Below are 23,984 nucleotides of genomic sequence, written 5' to 3' on the forward strand. Positions count from 1 at the left end.
TTCATTAGAACGTGCGTTGAAGATGTCGTTCCCATAGCAACGATTAAAACATTCCCAAACCAGAAACCGTGGATTGATGGCAGCATTCGCGTGAAACTGAAAGCGCGAACCACTGCTTTTAATCAGGGCAAGGTGACCGGAAACATGACCGAATACAAACAGTGTAGCTATTCCCTCCGCAAGGCAATCAAACAAGCTAAGCGTCAGTATAGAGACAAAGTAGAATCGCAATTCAACAGCTCAGACAAAAGAGGTATGTGGCAGGGTCTACAGTCAATCACGGATTACAAAAAGAAAACCAGCCCAGTCACGGACCAGGATGCCTTGCTCCCAGACAGACTAAATAACTTTTTTGTCCTCTTTGAGGACAATACAGTGCCACTGACACGGCCCGCAACCAAAATATGCGGACTCTCCTTCACTGTAGCCGAGGTGAGTAAAAACATTTAAACGTGTTATCCCTCGCAAAGCTGCAGGCCCAGACGGCATCCCCAGCCGCGCCCTCAGAGCATGCGCAGACCAGCTGACTGGTGTGTTTACGGACATATTCAATCAATCCCTATCCCAGTCTGCTGTTCCCACATGCTTCAAGAGGGCCACCATTGTTCCTGTTCCCAAGAAAGCTAAGGTAACTGAGCTAAACGACTACCGCCCCGTAGCACTCACTTCCGTCATCATTAAGTGCTTTGAGAGACTAGTCAAGGACCATATCACCACCACCCTACCTGACACCCTAGACCCACTCCAATTTGCTTACCGCCCAAATAGGTCCACAGGCGATGCAATCTCAACCACACTGCACACTGCCCTAACCCATCTGGACAAGAGGAATACCTATGTGAGAATGCTGTTCATCGACTACAACTCAGCATTTAACACCATAGTACCCTCCAAACTCGTCATCAAGCTCGAGACCCTGGGTCTCGACCCTGCCCTGTGCAACTGGGTACTGGACTTCCTGACGGGCCGCCCCCAGGTGGTGAGGGTAGGTAACAACATCTCCATCCCGCTGATCCTCAACACTGGGGCCCCACAAGGGTGCGTTCTGAGCCCTCTCCTGTAATCCCTGTTCACCCACGACTGCGTGGCCACGCACGCCTCCAACTCAATCATCAAGTTTGCGGACGACACAACAGCGGTAGGCTTGATTACCAACAACGACGAGACGGCCTACAGGGAGGAGGTGAGGGCCCTTGGAGTGTGGTGTCAGGAAAATAACCTCACACTCAACATCAACAAAACTAAGGAGATGATTGTGGACTTCAGGAAACAGCAGAGGGAACACCCCCCTTTCCACATCGGTGGAACAGTAGTGGAGAGGGTAGTAAGTTTTAAGTTCCTCGGCGTACACATCACAGACAAACTGAATTGGTCCACCCACACAGACAGCATCGTGAAGAAGGCGCAGCAGAGCCTCTTCAACCTTAGGAGGCTGAAGAAATTTGGCTTGTCACCAAAAGCACTCACAAACTTCTACAGATGCACAATCGAGAGCATCCTGTCGGGCTGTATCACAGCCTGGTACGGCAACTGCTCCGCCCACAACCGTAAGGCTCTCCAGAGGGTAGTGAGGTCTGCACAACGCATCACCGGGGGCAAACTACCTGCCCTCCAGGACACCTACACCACCCGATGTCACAGGAAGGCCATAAAGATCATCAATGACAACAACCACCTGAGCCACTGCCTGTTCACCCCGCTATCATCCAGAAGGCGAGGTCAGTACAGGTGCATCAAAGCTGGGACCGAGAGACTGAAAAACAGCTTCTATCTCAAGGCCAACAGACTGTTAAACAGCCACCACTAACATTGAGTGGCTGCTGCCAACACACTGACTCAACTCCAGCCACTATAATAATGGGAATTGATGGGAATTGATGTAAAATATATCACTAGCCACTTTAAGCAATGTTACTTAATATAATGTTTACATACCCTACATTATTTATCTCATATGTATACGTATATACTGTACTCTATATCATCTACTGCATCTTTATGTAATACATGTATCACTAGCCACTTTAAACTATGCCACTTTGTTTACATACTCATCTCATATGAATATACTGTACTCGATACCATCTACTGCATCTTGCCTATGCCGCTCTGTACCATCACTCATTCATATATCTTTATGTACATATTATTTATCCCTTTACACTTGTGTGTTTAAGGTAGTAGTTTTGGAATTGTTAGCTAGATTACTCGTTGGTTATTACTGCATTGTCGGAACTAGAAGCACAAGCATTTCGCTACATCTGCTAACCATGTGTATGTGACAAATAAAATTTGATTTGATTCGAAGACTGGGGTCACCATCCGAAGCCTAATTAATAACTTCACCATGCTCAAAGGGATATTCAGCATCGTTGCCCATCTTTGTGAGGTTTTGAAAAACCTCCCTAGTCTTTGTGCTTGAATTTGTTCTTGAAATTCACTACTCGATTGAGGGACCTTACCGATAATTGTATGTGTGGGGTACAGAGATGGGGTTGTCATAAAATGTTAACCACTATTATTGACCACGGAATTGGTCCATCTAACTTATTATGTGATTTGTTAAGCACATTTTTACTCCTGAAATTATTTAGACATGCCATAACAAATGGGTTGAATACTTATTGACTCGAGACATTTCAGCTTTACATTTTTTATGATTTAAAAATAAATTCTACAAACAAAAGTCCACTTTGACATTATGGGGTATTGTGTGTAGATCCGTGACACAAAATGTCAATTTAATCCATTTTAAATTCAGGCTGTAACACAATTTTTTTGGGGGAAAGTAAAGGGGTGTGAATACTTTCTGAAGGTAATGTATCTGCTCCTGGTAGCTAGCAACAGATCTTCTTGTTGTAACTAGCTAGCTAACTAGCAAGTTAGCTACATTACTAAGGTTCCTGTGCTCTAAGTTAGGAGTCATTTTACAGCTTGCGTTGATGGTATCACATTTCTATCACTCAACAGTTAGATTGCAGCTTGTCGGACGGAGATCTCTTTCGAGTTGTCACCACCAGCTGTCACCACCACCTGCCTTAGATACAGATTATGTTATTGGCAGACGTAATCAGCAGAGATAGTTCACGAGTTTTGTTTGGTTTATAGTTTAGTACTCTGCTGTGTTTGCCTGTTCAGCTAGCGAACATAAAAGTAAGTATTTTGAAAACATTTACAAGAATTTACATTGCCAACAAAGGGAAATGTGTTCAGAATAAATAAATATACACTATGTATTAAAAAAACAACAGCAAAAAAACAGCTCCTCCCTCGACAGAGATCGATCATCTCGAAAACTAAACCGGCCCACCACCTAGAAGGAAAGCTGTTTATGCACAGAGACTAATGGGAGATGTCCTGAAAGGAATTATACATAAGTAGGGAATGAAGAAAGAGAGGGAAGGATGGGAGGGAGAGAGAGAGGGAGGAGAGTTAGGGATGGAGATATGATGCTGGGAGTGAGGGAGGGAGGGAGGGAGAGAGAGAAACAGAGGGGGGGGGGACTGGGAGGGATGGGGAGAGGGAGAGAGAGATGGGAGATGTGATGAAGGCAGATGAGCCTCAGACTGTTCTCACTCAGACAGCCAACATCCATCTTACCTCGGTTGCAAGGACGTCTGTCTGAGGAACCAGACAAGAGGGCGACGGTCGCAGAACACACACAAATACACACAGACACTCTTAAGGCCTCTATGTGAGGCTGGACTAGATGATGCACCAGGCCATCACCAGCACGGCCTGTATGTGTGTGTGTGTGTTTTGTGTGTGTGTGCACTTGCGTGCACTTGCGTGCAAGTGTGTGTGTGTCTCCGTGCACATAAAGTGCAGCCCCAGCACAATCCCCTGACAGCCAGGCTGGCGACAGAGGGTCCCATATCTGACACCTGAGAGCTCAGAAGGAGAGCAGGAGTCTGAGGTCCACTCTGGCCATCTCTGGGGAGGGGAGGGGCCAGACTGGTACTCCAGCTCCGCTCTGTATGCTGATCAATCAAACAGTGACAGGATGGTTATTACAGTGGAGATGTTCAAATGGAAAGAGATTGTCTGTACCCTTATAGGCCAAGTATTAATGAAAATGCTAGATATTTCAAATATTACAAATGTTAACTTTACCTCTGTTTGTAGAGGCTGTATTAGGCCTAATGAAAGCAGCCTGTTTGCCTAGGACTATGTGGCGTGTGTGCATAATCATATTATTTAGTGTGTACGCCTATGTTTGTGTGTGTGTGCGTGTGCGTGTGCGTGTGCGTGTGTGTGTGTGCGTGTGTGTGGTGGTAAGGATGAGCTGTCTGGGGTTTGTGACCTCTCAGAGTGAGAGATTAACCTGCCGCATTAATCTGCGATTAGTCAGAGAAGAGACTGAGATCCTATTGGGCTAGCATTAGTTTACTGTGAGCGTACAGTACACTCCCCTATGTACTTATTTGGACAGTGTAGCTAAATCTTTTAATTTGTCTCTATACTCCAGCATTTTGGATGTTTTATGAGGCAACAGTACAGAATATCACCTTTTATTTGAGTGTATTCTCATAGACATCTGTTTCACTGTTTTGGATATGAAATAACTTTATGTATCTATTCCCCCATTTGAAGGTGTCATAAGTATTTGGACAAAAGTTTAGTATGTGGTCCCATATTCATAGCACGCAATGACTACATCAAGCTTGTGACTCTACAAATTTGTTGGATGCATTTGCAGTTTGTTGTGGTTGTGTATCGGATTATGTTGTACCCAATAGAAATTAATGGTAAATAATGTATTGTGTCATTTTGGAGTAATTTTATTGTACATAACAATATAATATGTTTCTGAACACTATATTAATGTGGATTCTACCATGATTACGGATAATCATGAATGAATCGTGAATAATGATGAGTGAGAAAGTTACAGAGGCATAAATATCATTCCCCCCCAAAAATGCTAACCTCCCCTGTTATTGTAATGGTGAGAGGTTAGCTTGTTTTGGGGGCATGATCTTTTGTGCATCTGTAACTTTCTCACTCATCATTATTCATGATTCGTTCATGATTATCTGTAATCATGTTAGCGTCCATATTCTGTACTGTCGACCTCATATAAAATATTTGTTCTCAAATCCACAATGCAGGAGTATAGAGCCAAAAATAAATGTTTTAACTTCACTGCCCAAATAAATATGTAGGGGAGTGTAGCTGCCTCTATCCACACTGTTGTGATAGAATTAGCTGTTAGCATGGCTACCCCACGCAAAAGGCCACCTTGGTGCCACTTCTATTATTAGCTTTGTGTTTGTTACTGTATCCCAGCCTCATCCCCGCAAGAGGCCTTTTGCCTCTTGGTCATCCATCATTGTAAATAAGAATGTTCTTAATTGACTTACCTAGTTAAATAAAGGTTAAATAAATATATAAAATTCATATCTGTTACTGTGGCTGCATTACTAGCTGCAGTTAGCAATTAGCTGTTAGCCGATAGCTGTTAGCCGATAGCTGTTTGCAGTTGCTGTATCTGGGATTACCCAGGTGCAGTTCGCTGTTAGCCGTTAGCCATGGCTGTGGACTACCTGCAGACTGTTCACTTCCCTGCTGGAGAGTCATTAGATAATGGTTATGCTGCCCTACAAAGACCAGAGCTAACCCTAATCCCATTCCTCACAGGAGAGAGCTAACGTTAGCTCTGAGTTGGAGGATGTGCCACTGTCAAGGTCAACTGGCAACGCTATGGTAGCCTCAACATAACTTAAAATGATAAAAAAGTTACCTAAAAGGTTAGGTCTTCAAAGAAAAAATATATTTATTGGTAACTGTTTCAAAAATGTAGCCTATTCATCTGACTGACTCATTTGCTAGTTATTTATAGCCTTCCTCAGACATATGCCTACAAGGGGAAGTGGATAGACGTAAGGCACAGAGCATTATGAGGTGTTTCACATGTAGGTGTTGTACTGTGCAGACCAGTGGATATTTATGGTTACCAAACTAGTTCTTGGTTCCTCTCTAGTGGCAGCAGTCAGTCAATCATTCACCTGTCTCAGATCATGTCCGTCCTTTCCTGAAGCTGTCTCTGTGACATTCAACAAACACATTAGTGTCCCTCAAAATGACAACGCCGACAGACATTTACACCTCTCGCTCATAATGCTCACTGCTTACATATTTGCATGAAGCAATATTTCCGACAACTCCTTTTCTGAATTCCGGAGAGGGGCGAGTTTGGAGTTGTTCTCGGGTTGATTTCAAGGTGTGACCGAGGATGATTTTTTTAATGTATGTATTATTTCTTTCAACAAGTCATGGCATAACATGTAGGCTAGTGATTACTACCCTACAGTACAGCAGAATGTCAACAATGCCTTTTGGGTTTAGTGGGAGGGGTAGACTATATGGAGAGAGCAAGAGACTGCATGACTAAGACAAGTGTGCAGCCAAAGTTTTAGTTCCTGCATATCTTGATTTTGCAGTCTGCAGCCAAGTTAGCCAACAGCGATGCTACTCTCTCTTGATTTCCTTCGGACACATTTGCTACTGAGCGATAGAGCTGTAGATACTGCTCAGAGACTGTATAAAGCATTAAAGCGAGGGGATAACTCTCCTCCAGTTTCTCTCTCTGCTGCTTGTCACAAATCTATCACTGTCGTCTCTGAAGTGAAATGGAGAGGGTTGTGAAAAGGTATAACTTGGGACAAATGAGGGAGAGAAGGCTGTTAAGGATGTAATTGTTTGGAGTGGAGGGGAAAGGGAGAAGAGAGTAGTAGAGGAGCGGAGGGGGAGAAGGAGAGAAGTTATAACTTGGATGTGAAGGTACAAAAGAGAGGTAATGTCAATTAACTTGGATGTGAAGGGAATATGGGGACAGAGAGAGTTGGCCAGGGTTCTGTATTAGTTGGGAGTGTCCCTCCACTGACTGTCCCCCTCGCTGATCTCAGACGTACGAAATGTTGAGCAAGCCAGGCAGGGCTGTGTGTGGAGAATGTTGGGCCAGTCAGGCCGGGCAGGACTATGGAATGCTGTTAGCACTGAGTAAATCAACAAAGCTCCCTGGGAAATCTGCTGTCGCACGTCAGGGAAAGCAACAAATGCAGCATGTCAACAGTGACGGATTGCTTCCAGTGTGAGGCAGGCTGTAACTCACAAGCAGAACATATTCTGTACACACACACAAACACACACTCACCCGTTCTCTGCTCTCTCTCCCCCTTCTCTGTAAGTTCTCTGTTTCCCTGTAGCTGCGTGAGGCAGAGTGCTAGTTCTCCTTTTTTAGTTCTCCTTTGTTGAGAGAGAGCAGTCTTACTACTGCATTATTAACTGATGTTGCTATAGGGCTATTTATAGTGTGTGTGTCTGACACTAAGCTTTGCCTCCTTAAATGAGATGATAGTAATGATGAAATCACTTTGCAACATAAAAGTAAACTTTTCAAACTAGTAAAACCCTGAAACAGATAAGTGTTCCGTTTTCAAAGGGTACGGAGGAAAATGTTTATTTTACGTGCTTTTGATGTTATAATATTTTACAGGTGATTCATTGGTTCACATTTACAGTGAAATGTAAAAAGTCATTTTGCTAATGCCAAAGCTGAACTTTAATAGAACAGTGCTGACTTAGCCGGTCTCTTTTGTGGAGGAAAAGTGCGAAGGGAGGATATCACAGCGTACACACCTTGGGTGAAGAACTGTTTTACATTGCACTTTTCACACAGTGAAATGCTGCATCAGACCTCCGTGTGTCAATGATGGTCCTCTGTAGGCCTGTGCGCCCTCTCTCTCTCTCTCTCTCTCTCTCTCTCTCTCTCTCTCTCTCTCTCTCTCTCTCTCTCGCTCTCGCGCTCACTCTTTCTCTGTTTGTGTCTCCCCCTGTCTCTGATGCATTGGCCTTTATCCAGGATACTGTCTATCCAGCATGTTAGGTCCCACCCACTTCTGCAAGTCAGAAATGTGAGCTGGCTGCGTTTTTTTCTCCTTCCTCCCCGCTAGCTAAGTGTCTGTGGGGCTGTCTGTGTGTCTGAGAGAGAGCAAGAGAGAGTTTGTGTGTGTATATGTACATACGTGCCTGTGTGTGTGTTTGTATGCGCGATTGGAGCTTCAGGGGCAGTGCAATGGATCACTAGTGAATAAAAACAAAGAGGCATAAATAACAGCACCACACGACAGAGGTGAGGAGTCCCTGTTTCTACCCCTCTCATTCTCTGACTCTTTCCTTTTCCCTCACTCTCTTCTCTTCCCCTTCCTCCTCTCCCTTCCCTTTCTCTCTCCTTCCTTTCCTCCCTCCCTCCATCCTGTCATCTGTGGAGCCAGTTGGAGCTGGTAGCAGGTACAGCAGGAGGCAGGAACCCATTACTATGGCGCAAGCTCTCTGATTGGCTGAGCCGGGGAGACCGGGAGACTGCTTCTAAATAATAGATGTGCATTGTGCCGACACTGGACAGGAAGGCGAGAGAGAGAGAGAGAGAGAGACAGAGAGAGAGAGAGAGAGAGAGAGAAAAAACAGAGGCAGAAGGAAGAGGGAGAGACAACAGGGAGAAAGAGAGAGCAAGGGAGAGAGAGAGCGAGAAAAGGGAGAAAGAGAGATCGAGAAGGGGAGGGGAAACAGAGAGGCAGGGGAAGAGAGACAGCAGGGAGAGAAAAAGCAAAAACAGAGTGAAAGATAAAAGGGCAGAGGAAAGAGAGTTAAAACAAGGGAGAAATCAAATAAGCTAGAGCGTTGCCATTGGCCTCTGTGGGAGCTTAGCTGTGTTCTGACATCAGAGCCTTCTCTCTCTCCCTGTGCCATGACGACAATGAGATGAGACACACTGGGACTTTTCTTGACTCTGGGTAAGTCTGAGAGCGGTGTGTGAATGTGAGTCCGTGTCCGAATACCCGTATTGAGTATGTTAAAATGCCAGGATGTCATACTAATTTTGCCTTTTCATCTAGTAAAATTCGCTGCACACTATTGAGGAAGAGAATTATCTTTCGAGACCCACGTGTCTGACAACAGCTGATAATCAGCTGAGGGGACACTGTACCAAAATGAACGAATGGCGGGAATCAACGCAGTTGCGCATTAGATGATGCATTCTCAGTAGGATAAGCCTAGTATGTTGATATTTGTAGCTTACTGCATCGTTGTTACTAAACAGTATGTTCTAAATAGTATGTAGTACGATTAGTAGGGTCATTCCATGAAATTAGTCCCTTTGATATTTGAAGTGGAAATTGTGCACAAATATTGCATTTTTTGAAAGCATGTTATATTAAATGAAGCGCCCTTTAATATTGACCACATGGAAAATTCTATAAATCTGATTTTGAATATGAATAACGACTTGCCAAGGTGCCAAAGTTCAGCATTTTGACATGTCCCTCTGTGCAACCTCTGTGACTTCTAGGAACCCACTTAACCCCAATATTTCTCCAAGTTTCACCATCATTGTAAAACCCTAGTTATTTTGTTGCTTTGACACTCATTTCTGAAGACTATTATTAATTTAATGTTATTCATCATATATTTTAAGGTTAAAAAAAACAACAACCTGTCCCTCATTTTAAGGTCAACCCTGTTACGTGAACTGAACTCTTGTTTTAATGTGGTAAAACCACTCCTTTTTTTTATTTATCCAAAGAGACATTGAACATCTAATAGTCAAATCCTAGTGTAAAAGCATATGGGCTGGTTCTACTCTTTTTGGCCATTTCCTGTTTTTTTGTGGTGGAAAACTGAAAGGGCCGAGCATAACACATCAATCCTGACACCCATAGATAGACAGGCTAGAATAACACGTCAACCCTGACACCCATAGATAGACAGGCTAGAATAACACGTCAACCCCGACACCCATAGATAGACAGGCTAGAATAACATGTCAACCCTGATACCCATAGATAGACAGGCTAGAATAACACGTCAACCCTGACACCCATAGATAGACAGGCTAGAATAACACGTCAACCCCGACACCCATAGATAGACAGGCTAGAATAACATGTCAACCCTGATACCCATAGATAGACAGGCTAGAATAACACGTCAACCCTGACACCCATAGATAGACAGGCTAGAATAACACGTCAACCCTGACACCCATAGATAGACAGGCTAGAATAACACGTCAACCCTGACACCCATAGATAGACAGGCTAGAATAACATGTCAACCCTGACACCCATAGATAGACAGGCTAGAATAACACGTCAACCCTGATACCCATAGATAGACAGGCTAGAATAACACATCAACCCTGATACCCATAGATAGACAGGCTAGAATAACACGTCAACCCTGACACCCATAGATAGACAGGCTAGAATAACACGTCAACCCTGATACCCATAGATAGACAGGCTAGAATAACACGTCAACCCTGACACCCATAGATAGACAGGCTAGAATAACACGTCAACCCTGACACCCATAGATAGACAGGCTAGAATAACACGTCAACCCTGACACCCATAGATAGACAGGCTAGAATAACATGTCAACCCTGACACCCATAGATAGACAGGCTAGAATAACACGTCAACCCTGATACCCATAGATAGACAGGCTAGAATAACACATCAACCCTGATACCCATAGATAGACAGGCTAGAATAACATGTCAACCCTGACACCCATAGATAGACAGGCTAGAATAACACGTCAACCCTGACACCCATAGATAGACAGTCTAGAATAACACATCAACCCTGACACCCATAGATAGACAGGCTAGAATAACACGTCACCCCTGACACCCATAGATAGACAGGCTAGAAATGTTTAGTGAAGCTTGCATTCAATTGCCCCTCCCTGTTGTACACAACAAGCTTCCATTCCCTCTGTCACAAGGGAATTTATGGCTGATTTAAGATTAAATCGTCAACCCTGTTACAGACAGCCCTGTTACAGTCAGCCCTGTTAAGTTATTTAGCACTTAATAAGCACCTAATAGTCTTTTTTTTATTTAACATTAGATGATAAGTGTTTTTTTATTAAGTTGAACATGTGCTCTCGGCAGAATGTTAAAATTTGGTGAAATAACACTTTTTTTCACCAAGTTACACTACTCAAAAGGCACCTAATTAGTGGAACGACCCAGTACACAGGATGGAGTTTAGGTAAGTAGTAGACAAGCCAGATTTCGGATATGGCCTGTGTGTGTGTGTGTGTGTGAGCACCACGTGTGAGCGCATCGGTGAGTTGAGCTGTCTGCTTGAAGATACATCGGAAGGTGTTTGGATGTGTTCATGGTTCTGTGATGTGTGTGTTTGCTTGTGTGCATCTGAGATTATTATGAGTGTGTATGCATGTGTGTGTCAGGCAATCCCAGTCTGGCTTTGGGTTTAAATAGGGTCCCCTGCTGTGGCTCGAGATAAAAGGAGGGTTTTCGTGTCTGAAAGCATAGAAAGACTGACTAGAATGGAAGCTCCTGGTGGCTTCATTGATGGGGAAACTTTGGAATTAGATTTTCTCTCTCCATGTTTTACAACTCAGAACTTGCATGTTTTTTTCCACTTTTATAAATGCAACAATGTAAAATCTGCAATATGAGTGTTTCATTACATAAGATTATGACAAATGTAGACCTGTACAGTATATCTATGTCTTGGAGTGGTTCCAGGGGACTATGTCTTGGAGTGGTTCCAGGGGACTATGTCTTGGAGTGGTTCCAAGGGACTATGTCTTGGAGTGATTCCAAGGGACTATGTCTTGGAGTGGTTCCAAGGGACTATGTCTTGGAGTGGTTCCAGGGGACTATGTCTTGGAGTGGTTCCAAGGGACTATGTCTTGGAGTGGTTCCAGGGGACTATGTCTTGGAGTGATTCCAGGGGACTATGTCTTGGAGTGGTTCCAGGGGACTATGTCTTGGAGTGGTTCCAGGGGACTATGTCTTGGAGTGATTCCAGGGGACTATGTCTTGGAGTGGTTCCAGGGGACTATGTCTTGGAGTGGTTCCAGGGGACTATGTCTTGGAGTGGTTCCAGGGGACTATGTCTTGGAGTGGTTCCAGGGGACTATGTCTTGGAGTGATTCCAGGGGACTATGTCTTGGAGTGGTTCCAGGGGACTATGTCTTGGAGTGGTTCCAGGGGACTATGTCTTGGAGTGGTTCCAGGGGACTATGTCTTGGAGTGATTCCAGGGGACTATGTCTTGGAGTGGTTCCAGGGGACTATGTCTTGGAGTGGTTCCAGGGGACTATGTCTTGGAGTGGTTCCAGGGGACTATGTCTTGGAGTGGTTCCAAGGGACTGTGTCTTGGAGCATGACTGCAGCCTAGCAGCACTGCACAGGACAGACAGAGACATATCAGCTGACCAGGGCTTGACCTACTGGGGCCACAGTTTGACTCACTGACCTGAGCTCTGCTTCAGAGAGACTGGCTGATTGTCCAGTAAGATTGTGTAGTACTGGCTGCTCGTCCAGTAAGATTGTGTAGTACTGGCTGCTCGTCCAGTAAGATTGTGTAGTACTGGCTGCTCGTCCAGTAAGATTGTGTAGTACTGGCTGCTCGTCCAGTAAGATTGTGTAGTACTGGCTGCTCGTCCAGTAAGATTGTGTAGTACTGGCTGCTCGTCCAGTAAGATTGTGTAGTACTGGCTGCTCGTCCAGTAAGATTGTGTAGTACTGGCTGCTCGTCCAGTAAGATTGTGTAGTACTGGCTGCTCGTCCAGTAAGATTGTGTAGTACTGGCTGCTCGTCCAGTAAGATTGTGTAGTACTGGGAGGACAGTGGGGGATTCATTAAGACACACAGGGTGCAGTCCCCAGTGAACACTGTTGATCTGTTGAGCTGCACTGTTGTTTGTTTCCTGTACATCTAATGTGCTCTATGTCTAACCACTGCAACCACCAGCATCCTCACAGCTAGTTTGTGTGGCCACCCTGTTTCCTCTTCTGTAAGAAGCCTAGGCCGCTGACTTAAAGGGTTACTTCAGGATTTTGGCAATGGGGCCCTTTATCTACTTCCCCAGAGTCAAATGAACTCGTGGATACCATTTTTATGTCTGCAGTCTGAGGGAAGTCGCTAAATTGCACTAGCACAATTGCTTACTAGTGTTAGCGCAATGACTGGAAGTTATTGTGCTAATGTTAGTTAGCATTGACTCGCAAAACTACCTCTAATTTCCTTAACATAAAAATGGTATCCACAAGTTCATCTGTCATTGCCAAAATCCCAGAGTATCCCTTTAGCCTCAGGATATTGTAAATCTTATCCATCTAATGTGTTCTAACCACTGAAACCTCCCGGATCCTCACAGCTAGTGCACGTATGTGTGAGTCTAAAGTTACTGTGCTGTGAAAATGCTATAGTGCAGATGGGAAGGTCCTGACCCCAGGGTTAGTGATTGGATAAGGACATACTTCTAATCATAGCGTATCATGGGTAATTCCTGGCAAAGCATCATATGTCAGTCTCTTAACAGTCTGAATGCAGGTCAGATACTGTACACAGGTCATGACCCCTATGCCTTCACTCTAGGCTACATTGCAATCTGGAAACTAGTGTGATGTAATCCTATCTGTGTGCCCTCTAAAGAATGACAACTGTATTGTGTTGAAGTCAACCAGAATAAATGTGCATGTATTTTTATTTTTCTACTTAGGGCATCATCCATCATGGCTCTCCACTTCTCTACATATATCTTTGTGTGGTCAATGAAGCATTTCAGACAAATATATTGACTTGGTAGGACTAACAGAACTCTTCATCTCTATCACTACAGAACTATGACTTTAAACTTCTATGCCTTTTTAAAGAGCATAGTGCATGGCTATCCATCTCTCTGGATCTCTTTGTCAGTCAAGTATTCATATCAAATGCATATAAAGCAAATATATATATCTATGTAGTCTGACCCTATAGGGTGGAAGGGTAGGCTCTTTGTGAGTGATTGGCTTAAATGAGCCTGCGTTTATTTTTTTCTTAGGCGGGCCTAACATCTGTTTTGTGTGTGTGTTTACTTTGAGCCTCGATTGTTTGTGGATTTGGTGGCAGTGCCACACACATAGGGATACAAGACACAGAAATTGCAGACTGCACGTTTAACTTGACTGTTGCTGCTGCATTTTGTGTTTTGTTCGTGATTAACCCCTCCCTCCCCAGTAAAATGTGTAATTTGAACCCTACAGAAACCAACACCTGCAGGAGATGTCAGAGTGACTCAGGTAGCTAACCTCGCTCCATCCCTCCCTCCATCCATCCCTCTCTGGCTCCAGCATCCGACCGCTTATCGTTACTCCACTTCCACCCCTCCATCTGTATGCTCCGTATGCTCACAGAGACCAAATCAAACTCGCACTATGAGAAAACCTGAACAGTTGTGTTTCAGTAAACAAATCAAAAACAGACAGTTTATAAAATGAATGTGATTATTTACCCTGTGCTGGTTTTTCCTGCAGTGTGGTTTTGATTGAATCTGCCCCAGAGTCATGGAGAGGGATTATAAACCCATTGGATGTGCTTCTGGTTGGGCAGAGGCTCTCAGAGAGAGTGGAGGGTCATTAGCTGGGAAGGATATCATTGGCTGCTAAATGGGTTCCATTACGGTTTTGCAGAAGCATGACTTTGTCTGCATCTCGAATGGCACACGATTCCCTTTTAAGGGCACTATTTTTGAAAAAAGTAGTGCACTATATAGGGAATAGGGTTCCATTTTGGATGCAGACTTTTTGATTTCAAGAGGATTAGATGTCCTCTCTCCATATTTCTTATTTTGCACACATTATCCTGCCCACATTACACAGCATACTGGCTGGGGCTTTATATAGATTATGATTTCATAGAAATAGATTTGTTTTGTCTTGTATCACACGTTGTATGTGTATAGGCTTCTGACAATGCGTGTATTCGGCGTCCAATGTACGGTTTTCATGTTCTGAAAAAGTCTATTGTCTCATATCTGTGTGTACTATCTAGTACTACCTCTATCTGTAGTGTACTGTACGTGAGCTGATCTGCATGTGTGTCTATATCAGAGTGTTGTGAGTATTGTGGGCTGCACAGTCAAGCCTGTAATATAGGCTAGTCTGTGACATCACTGCTTTCTGCATTCATCCATACTGTACGTTCAGTGGAAATGTGTGGTCTGGTCTTTTAAACTTGCTGTTTATCATGTACAAGTGCTGAGACATTGCAGTGTCAACAACAGAGAGAAAGATATAATGATGTCGTCATGTGGACTGTACCTTTAACTGTAGAAGAGGAGAATATCCACAAGCTAAATTACCTGAGTCATCCAGCCTGTGTGAACAGCAGGAAGTGTAACCCGGGGCAACAGGCTGCTGTTTCCATTAACTAATGATAGAGGGCAAGTCCTCCATTACAAGGAAACTCCGAATGCTAATTACTGTAGAACAGAGGGAGAAAGAAAGAGACAGAGTGAGAGAGAGTGAGGATACTAGCAGAGTACTTAACCCTTCCGTGACTACTTTTGACCAGAACTCTATGGGTGTAAATAGCAGTTTGCCAGGTCTTGCGACAGGCTGGGCGTGCGGAGGGAGGACGGAGGTGGTGATTAAGTGGGGAGATAAGCTCTCTGTAATGGCAGGGTGGAATAATTCCACTTTAAGTAGGAGGGCTGAGTCTCTCCTCCCTCTGGCTCTGGCAGAAACCTGCTGGGAGCCTGAGACTGACTTCTCAGAGATTGGCTCAATGTGGCTCAGTCTGCTCTGCTGTGGTCAACTCTCCTCTTCTCGTTTCTTCTCTTCTCTCTCCTCTCCTTTATGCATGGCTCAATTAAGGCTTTGCTGTTTGATCACAAACACCTTTTGAGCTTATTTTCTGTGTTAAGATGTTAGACATTAAGTCCATAACTCTTCTTATGTACAGTGCATCGCACACCATTCATAATGATGTTTGCCTGCAGCCTGGTGGAGCAGACAGTTGAAGATGACTGAGAACGCTGAGCAATCTGATTAGTCATTGGGGACGAGGGGAGGAAGAGGGGGTGAAAGAAAGAGGAGGGGAGAGGACGGGTATACGCTCTCTAACCCATATCCATCTCTCTCTTTTTCTCTCTCTCTCTCTCTCTCTCTGTCTCCATCTCTCCATCTCGATCTCTCCCTCTCTCTCTTTTCCCACCCCCCTCTCTCTCACTCTACATGTTACCATTCCTCTTCAGAAAGCCAGAGGACTCTCTTCTAGAGCGATCAGAGCTGATGTACTGCAGATAAACACTGTGTGATTCATTCCATCAGTCACTGAGATCTACACTGGCAAACAGACAGCAACAGACAGGCTGGGATTACTGTGTTAGGGTGCCTCAATGTGGCAGGAGGCAGAACTGCAGTCCAACTTGAAGAGTGAGAGGCAGCAGTCAAATGTAGTGGGCAGAACATAGTCAGAGAGTTGAGGAATCAATTGAGATATTTCAGATGAATAGTTCTGATCAAGCATTTTTGATGGGCAATTGTTTGTTTGTTTTTCTGATGGCAGAAGTGGCTGTGGAGACTTTCAGAGTCCAAATCATTTTGCTGAAGTAGTCAGGAGAACAATATCATAAGATCCTAATGTTTGGTAATAGAAACTGACTTACTTCAAACTGACATATTGGAGACATACTAAAGACTGTTTTAGCAGACCGACAGACTGTAGTTAAAGTGTAAAGTTGTATATGTAGACTGACCTGTGTGTGTTTCGTACATTATTAGACTGACGTGTGTGTGTGTGAGTGTGCCTGTGCGTGTGTGTGTGTGTGTTTCCTGCATTATTAGACTGAAACGTGTGTGTGTTCCCAACATTATTAGACTGACTTGTGTGTGTGTTCACTACATTATTAGACTGACACGTGAGTGTGTGTGTGTGTGTTTCCTACGTAATTAGACTCACACATGAGTGTGTGTGTGTGTGTGTTTCTTACATTATCAGACTGACACGTGTGTGTGTTTCCTACATTATTAGACTGAAACGTGTGTGTGTTCCCAACACTATTAGACTGACACGTGTGTGTGTGTTCACTACATTATTAGACTGACACGTGAGTGTGTGTGTGTGTGTTTCCTACGTAATTAGACTCACACATGAGTGTGTGTGTGTGTTTCCTACATTATCAGACTGACACGTGTGTGTGTGTGTGTGTGTGTGTGTGTGTGTGTGTGTGTGTGTGTGTGTGTGTGTGTGTGTGTGTGTGTGTGTGAGAGTGTTTCCTACATTATTAGACGGACACGTGTGTGTGTGTGTTTCCTACATTATTAGACTGACACATGTGTGTGTGTTTCTTACATTATTAGACTGACACACGTGTGTGTGTGTGTTTCCTACGTTATTAGACTGACACTTCCGTGTGTGTGTGTTTCCTACATTATTAGACTGACACACGTGTGTGTGTGAGTGTTTCCTACATTATTAGACTGACACGTGTGTGTGTGTGTTTCCTACATTATTAGACTGACACGTGTGTGAGTGTTTCCTACATTATTAGACTGACACGTGTGTGTGTGTTTCCTACATTATTAGACTGACGTGTGTGTGTGTGTGTTTCCTACATTATTAGACTGACACGTGTGTGTGTTTCTTATATTATTAGACTGACACACACGTGTGTGTGTGTTTCCTACGTTATTAGACTGACACGTGCGTGTGTGTGTGTGTTTCCTACATTATTAGACTGACGTGTGTGTGTTTCCTACATTATTAGACTGACACGTGTGTGTGTGTGTGTTTCCTACATTATTAGGCTGACACGTGTGTGTGTGTGTGTGTGTGTGTGTGTGTGTGTGTGTGTGTGTGTGTGTGTGTGTGTGTGTGTGTGTGTGTGTGTGTGTGAGAGTGTTTCCTACATTATTAGACGGACACGTGTGTGTGTGTGTTTCCTACATTATTAGACTGACACATGTGTGTGTGTTTCTTACATTATTAGACTGACACACGTGTGTGTGTGTGTTTCCTACGTTATTAGACTGACACTTCCGTGTGTGTGTGTTTCCTACATTATTAGACTGACACACGTGTGTGTGTGAGTGTTTCCTACATTATTAGACTGACACGTGTGTGTGTGTTTCCTACATTATTAGACTGACGTCGTGTGTGTGTGTGTGTTTCCTACATTATTAGACTGACACGTGTGTGTGTTTCTTATATTATTAGACTGACACACACGTGTGTGTGTGTTTCCTACGTTATTAGACTGACACGTGCGTGTGTGTGTGTGTTTCCTACATTATTAGACTGACGTGTGTGTGTTTCCTACATTATTAGACTGACACGTGTGTGTGTGTGTGTGTGTTTCCTACATTATTAGGCTGACACGTGAGTGTGTGTGTGTGTGTTTCCTACGTTATCAGACTGACACATGAGTGTGTGTGTGTGTTTCCTACGTTATTAGACTGACACATGAGTGTGTGCGTGTGTGTGTGTGTTTTTCTTTCCCGTAGCCCTGCTGTCATCGTGGTGCGAGGAGCTGGGTCGCCTCCTGCTGTTGCGTCACCAGAAGAGCAGACAGAACGAGTCCCCTCAGGGCAAAGTCCCAATGCAGCCCAGCATAAACACCATGAAACCCCCTGGAGGACTCTCACATGGGTCAGTGTGTGTTTCTGTGTCCCCGTCCGTCCGTCTGTCAGTGTGTACTTTGCTGCATATGCTTTCTGTTTTACACAAAAGTAGACATTGTCACTTTCATTTTCACTTACACAACAGGTGTGACCATGTCATTTAAACACACACTCCCTCATTGGTTCCCTGGTTTAAACTGGATCGTTCATGTTAACTTTAACAATGTTTACCTAAATCTCAGTTTCCTCCCACCTCTCCCCCCTCAAAGTAAGCTATATAAATCATGCCCTATGTTCTATTTAACCTAGAATATCCTCCTCCCAGTCCCTTCTCAAATAAATACATGTACTGAGTTTTTCTCTTCATGAAAGCAGAGCTAGCTTGGAGGATAGGAACAGACATACACGCTAGGGCTGGGAATTGCTAGGGACCTCACAAAACGATATAATCACAATACTTAGGTGCCGATACTGTATTACGATTCTCTCATGATTCAATGTGCACTGCGATTCGATGTTCCAAACATATTGCTCACGGTATGTCTGCTGCAGAGGGACAAGCGAGAGCCATGAGAAAACGGGTTTTGATCGGTCACGGAAATAAAAGTGAAAGAAAATTACTGGTGTTTTAGTGCAGGTGCAGCCAACTAGCACAAACATTATTTTGCGATATTGTCAAAATACGATATATCATAAAAATGGCGGCAGGTAGCCTAGTGGTTAGAGTGTTAGACTTGTAACCAAAAGATCAAATCTTTTCGTTCTGTGCTTGCACCAATTCCAAACCTGGCTGCCACAATTCTGCTCTGCACTGGGCATCTTGGGAGATGTTCTACCTCCTTGAAGATACTAGTATGTTGGGTCCCTTCCAACACCGCAGCTGTCTGTGTGTGTGTGAAAACATAGTCCGTCTGTCTCTCCTCATAGAGTTTAGTTTGGTTCTTCATATTCTAGCCTCCGATTTGTTTGGAGTTTTAATGCCAAATATTCAAAATAACATATATGTGGCCAAAGGTTTCCAAGGATTAAGAGCACATTTCACATTCTGAGTGGATATGCAATCCTCTGTGGTGTTATGTACTTGGCCAAATGAAATCCACGGCTGTCACGTTACTATGTCTTTGTATCTGCCCTGCAGTGATGACACGGTGTGTGTGTGTGTGTGTGTGTGCGTGCGTGCGTGCGTGTGTGTGTGTGTGCGTGCGTGCGTGTGTGCGTGCGTGCGTGCGTGCGTGCGTGCGTGCGTGCGTGCGTGTGTGTGTGTGCGTGCGTGCGTGCGTGCGTACGTGCGTGAAATGATCACTGATCGCCGGAATTTTGCTGATATTACTCATTACGATAAACAGCCTATATTAGAGAAATGTGAAGATTGAGCTGAAATAAGTTTGTTAATATAGGTGATTGTTAATTGGACAATCGATGGCTACAACCATCAAACTAGTAGTAGTAGTTTAAAGGTCCAATGCAGCTGTTTTTATCTCAATTTCAATTTCATTTTCTGGATAACAATTAAGTATCTTACTGTAATTGTTTTCAATAAAAAATGGTCAAAGAGAAACAAAAATAACTTCTTAGCAAAGAGCAATTTCCCAAGCAAGAATTTTGCTAGGACTGTCTGGGTGTGGTCTGAGTGGGAGGGGAAAACTGAAAATGACATTTTATTGGCAGTGATGGGAAAAGTACTCAATTGTCATACTTGAGTAAAAGTAAAGATACCTAATAAAAAAAGACTAAAGTGAAAGTCACCCAGTAAAATACTACTTGAGTAAAAGTCTAAAAGTATTTGGTTTTTAAAAATACTTAAGTATCAAAAATAAATGGAATTGATAAAATGTACTTCAGTATCAAAAGTAAAAGTATAAACTATTTAAAAGTCCTTATATTAAGCAAACCAGACGGCACAATTGTATTTATTTATTTATTGGCGGATAGTCAGGGCCACACTCCAACACTCAGACATAATTGACAAACGAAGCATTTGTATTTAGTGAGTCTGTCAGATCAGAGGCAGTAGGGATGTGTGGCTCTCTTGGTAAGTGTGTTTTCCAGTCAAAATGTAATAAGTACTTTTGGGTGTCAGGAAAAATGTATCGAGTAAAAAGTAGATTATTTTCTTAAGGAATGCAGTGAAGTAAAAGTTAAAGTTGGCAAAAATATAAATAGTAAAGTCAAGTACAGATATCTCCCCAAAATACTTGGTACTTTAAAGTAATTTGACTTAAGTACTTTACCGCAAAGTTTATTGGCAGAGAGGTTTGGTACTCTCTGTCTTATTGGTCTATTAACTCATTTACTGCATGGTGATGTTACCAATCCTATTTAGAATTCTAATTCCTCATTCACTGGCCAAAATTCCATCCCACCAAAACAGGCTGAAATGTCAGGCGGTCTTTCAAACAGCTCTTATACTAAAAGGGAAGGATCATAATTTCCACAATTTCACAGTATTATTCCAACCTCATAGTGTGGAAATACACAAGAAAATGTTGTTTTTGTCTGGAGGACTTTAAAGGATCATTACAAAAAAATATGGTGCAAATCAATGTTATACACTTATATTTATATTTATTGTTATCACATCAATGTTATACACTTATATTTATATTTATTGTTATCACATCAATTCAGGCAATTTATCGCGGTATGGATTTTTGTCCATATTGTCTATCTCTCAGGTAATGTGTGTGTTCGTATTTGTTCTGCAGTGATGGGTCATTTGCCTACGACTCAGTTCCATGGCAACAGAACACCAACCAGCCCCCGGGGTCATTGTCTGTTGTTACTACCGTGTGGGGTGTGACCAACACATCACAGAGTCAGGTGAGACACACAACACACACACACTTCAGTACACACTATTTGATGTTTTCGACACACAACACACGCTCGTATACCTTTGTATTGAGTCTAGTAATTGAACTACCGACGACAGACCCTGAATCCCAAGTCTCCTTAGGCACTTTGTGTAGATCTGAGATGATTGGATCGGTGTAATACCTGGTGGAATCATCACCATATTGCTTTTACCTAGACATTCCTCTCAGATTGACAAAAGCTCCCAGGGGCTAGAGGCTAGGGGTTAATTGGAATTCTGATGTTGGTTGAAATATGGTTCGCTGTGTGTGTATCACCAAAAGCTAGGCCTATATCAAAGATCTCTTGTTGAAGTCCCACACAGTGAGTTGACATCATAGAATGACATATTAGGATCTCTGTGCTTGACCTAACACTGTTTGCTGTCTAATCAAAAACTATATCAATGATCAGTTGTTAGACAAAAAATATCAGTGAGATGATTTGACATTTGACCTTTCTTCACCCAGGTGTTGGCCAACAGCTCCAGCCATATGAACCCAGGTGGTAACCCCATGGGCCAGGGTATGTCTGGGGGTCCGGCAGGCCTCAACTCCCCCCAGTTTCCTGGCCAGCAGCAGCAGTTCCCGGCCAAGGGAGGCCAGGGTCAGGGCTACATGCAGCAGGGGATGTATGGCAGGCAGGGATACCCCGGTGGAGGGGGCTACAGCGGGAGGTGAGAGGTTATACACACACATGAATGAAGTTGAGACGGACACATTCTCTATCTCACTCTTACTCTATGCTTTTAACACATACAGTATGCACAGCTCTAATTCATATTGTTTCCGTTATATAGTTACCCAGGTGGTCCTAACACTCCCCCAGGGGGGATGGGCATGCCTCAACACTCCCGCCAGCCTGGCGACTTCACCCAACCAGCAGCTGCTGCTGCTGCCGCTGCTGTTGCCGCCGCCGCTGCTACGGCAACCGCCACTGCAACTGCTACCGTGGCAGCCATGCAGCAGGAGACCCAGAACAAAGAGATTAACCAGTATGGACAGGTATGGACACGTCATGCATGTACAAACACTGTTATCATAACACGCACACAAACACACCATTGCCATAATACAGGTTGCTAAAAGTTAGAAACAAATGTAGTTACTTACCTATAATATCTTGTTTTGGGCCTCAGGAAAACCAGATACTACGACATACATTGTACACTAAATACAGACTAAAACCATGGAGTCAAACCTGGAGCTTCATACTTAACTGTAACTCTTTGTCCTTTCTTCCTCCTTTGTGTTTCGTCCAGATGTGTTCCTCCTTCCAGATGGGCCCAGGCCAGGCCTACAACAACCAGTTCATGAACCAGCCCGGCCCCAGAGGGCCCCCTGGAGGCATGAACCCAGGCAACATGGGCCAGGCCATGAACAACCCGAGCATGGGTGGGCCTACCATGGGCATGAACCAAACTCAATCCCCAGGCATGGGGCCTTTCGGGGCCCATGGCCAGAGGATGCCCCAGCAGGGCTACGGAGGACCGGGAGGCCCCAGGCAGGCCATGCCTATGCAGGGCATGAAGAGGCCCTATCCTGGGGAGGTGAGTTGGATGGTGTGTGTGGGGGAGGGATATGTGTGTGTTTAGGGTGGGGGGGTGTATGTTTCCTTTGAGTATTATATTCTCATAGTACCTCCCAACATGCAGTGCATGCCTTTCTTACAAATGTTAATAGAATAATTAAGTTGCTGATTGATCCTCTCTCTCCCTCTCTCCCTCTCCCTCTCTCCCTCTCTCCCTCTCTCTCTCTCTCTCTCTCTCTCTCCCTCTCTCTCTCTCTCTCTCCCTCTCTCCCTCTCCCTCTCTTCCCTACAGCCAAACTACGTGGGTCAGCAGTATGCTCCTAACGGTCAGTTCCCTCCCCAGCAGAGTCAGTACCCCACCTCTAACCCACCCAGGCCGATGCCCTCCCCAAACTACCCCGGCCAGAGGATGCCCGGGGGGCAGGGGCAAGGCCAGTACCACCCGCAAGGCATGCCCATGGGGCAGTACTATAGGGTGAGAGCTCCCTTACACTAACATAACCATTTGACCATTTACTCCTGCTCCCATTGTGCAGCTGTACATTTAACCATTGATGTCTGTTCCATTCACAGCAAGAGCCATTCAACGGTCAGAACAGAGGTGGATACTCATATAGCCAAGGCAACGGGGTATGTGCCCTCCTTTTTTATCCTTTGTCTAAGCAAATGTAATGACAACAGAGTTCTTTGAATTCTCTATCTCTCATGGTTTTTCTTTAACCCGTATGTATCACTCTTCTTCCTTTCCCCCTCTCTCCTTTTCCCCCCTCTCCCTCTCTCCTTTCCCCCCTCTCCCTCTCTCCTTTTCCCCCCTCCCCCTCTCTACTTTCCCCCCCTCCCCCTCTCTCCTTTTCCCCCCTCTCCCTCTCTCCTTTCCCCCTCTCCCTTTCTCCTTTTCCCCCTCCCCCTCTCTCCTTTTCCCCCTCTCCCTCTCTCCTTTTCCCCCTCCCCCTCTCTCCTTTTCCCCCTCTCCCTCTCTCCTTTTCCCCCTCTCCCTCTCTCCTTTCCCCCTCCCCCTCTCTCCTTTTCCCCCTCTCCCTCTCTCCTTTCCCCCTCCCCCTCTCTCCTTTTCCCCCTCCCCCTCTCTCCTTTTCCCCCTCTCCCTCTCTCCTTTCCCCCTTCCCTCTCCCTTTACCTCTCTCCTTCTCTCCTTTTCCCCCTCTCCCT

General features: G+C 44.3%; 1 protein-coding gene across 9 annotated transcripts in view; it reads left to right on the plus strand.

The window, feature by feature from the left end:
• Positions 1-23,984, plus strand: part of LOC135512231 (zinc finger MIZ domain-containing protein 1-like) — a 213,158-nt gene that overhangs the window by 176,391 nt on the left and 12,783 nt on the right. For 7 of the 9 annotated variants that reach the window (XM_064934032.1, XM_064934030.1, XM_064934026.1 and 4 more), the window contains 7 exons: positions 18,318-18,462; positions 21,140-21,254; positions 21,758-21,963; positions 22,087-22,291; positions 22,549-22,836; positions 23,110-23,292; positions 23,391-23,447. In XM_064934032.1, coding sequence (XP_064790104.1) covers positions 18,318-18,462; positions 21,140-21,254; positions 21,758-21,963; positions 22,087-22,291; positions 22,549-22,836; positions 23,110-23,292; positions 23,391-23,447 — 1,199 coding nt within the window. Of the gene's footprint in view, positions 1-7,983; positions 8,135-8,177; positions 8,796-18,317; positions 18,463-21,139; positions 21,255-21,757; positions 21,964-22,086; positions 22,292-22,548; positions 22,837-23,109; positions 23,293-23,390; positions 23,448-23,984 lie in introns of those variants that run through there. The other 2 variants (XM_064934034.1, XM_064934033.1) reach the window with 2 other exon arrangements.

Source organism: Oncorhynchus masou, chromosome 24 (genome assembly GCF_036934945.1).
Source record: "Oncorhynchus masou masou isolate Uvic2021 chromosome 24, UVic_Omas_1.1, whole genome shotgun sequence".
NCBI classification, from domain to species: Eukaryota; Metazoa; Chordata; class Actinopteri; order Salmoniformes; family Salmonidae; genus Oncorhynchus; species Oncorhynchus masou.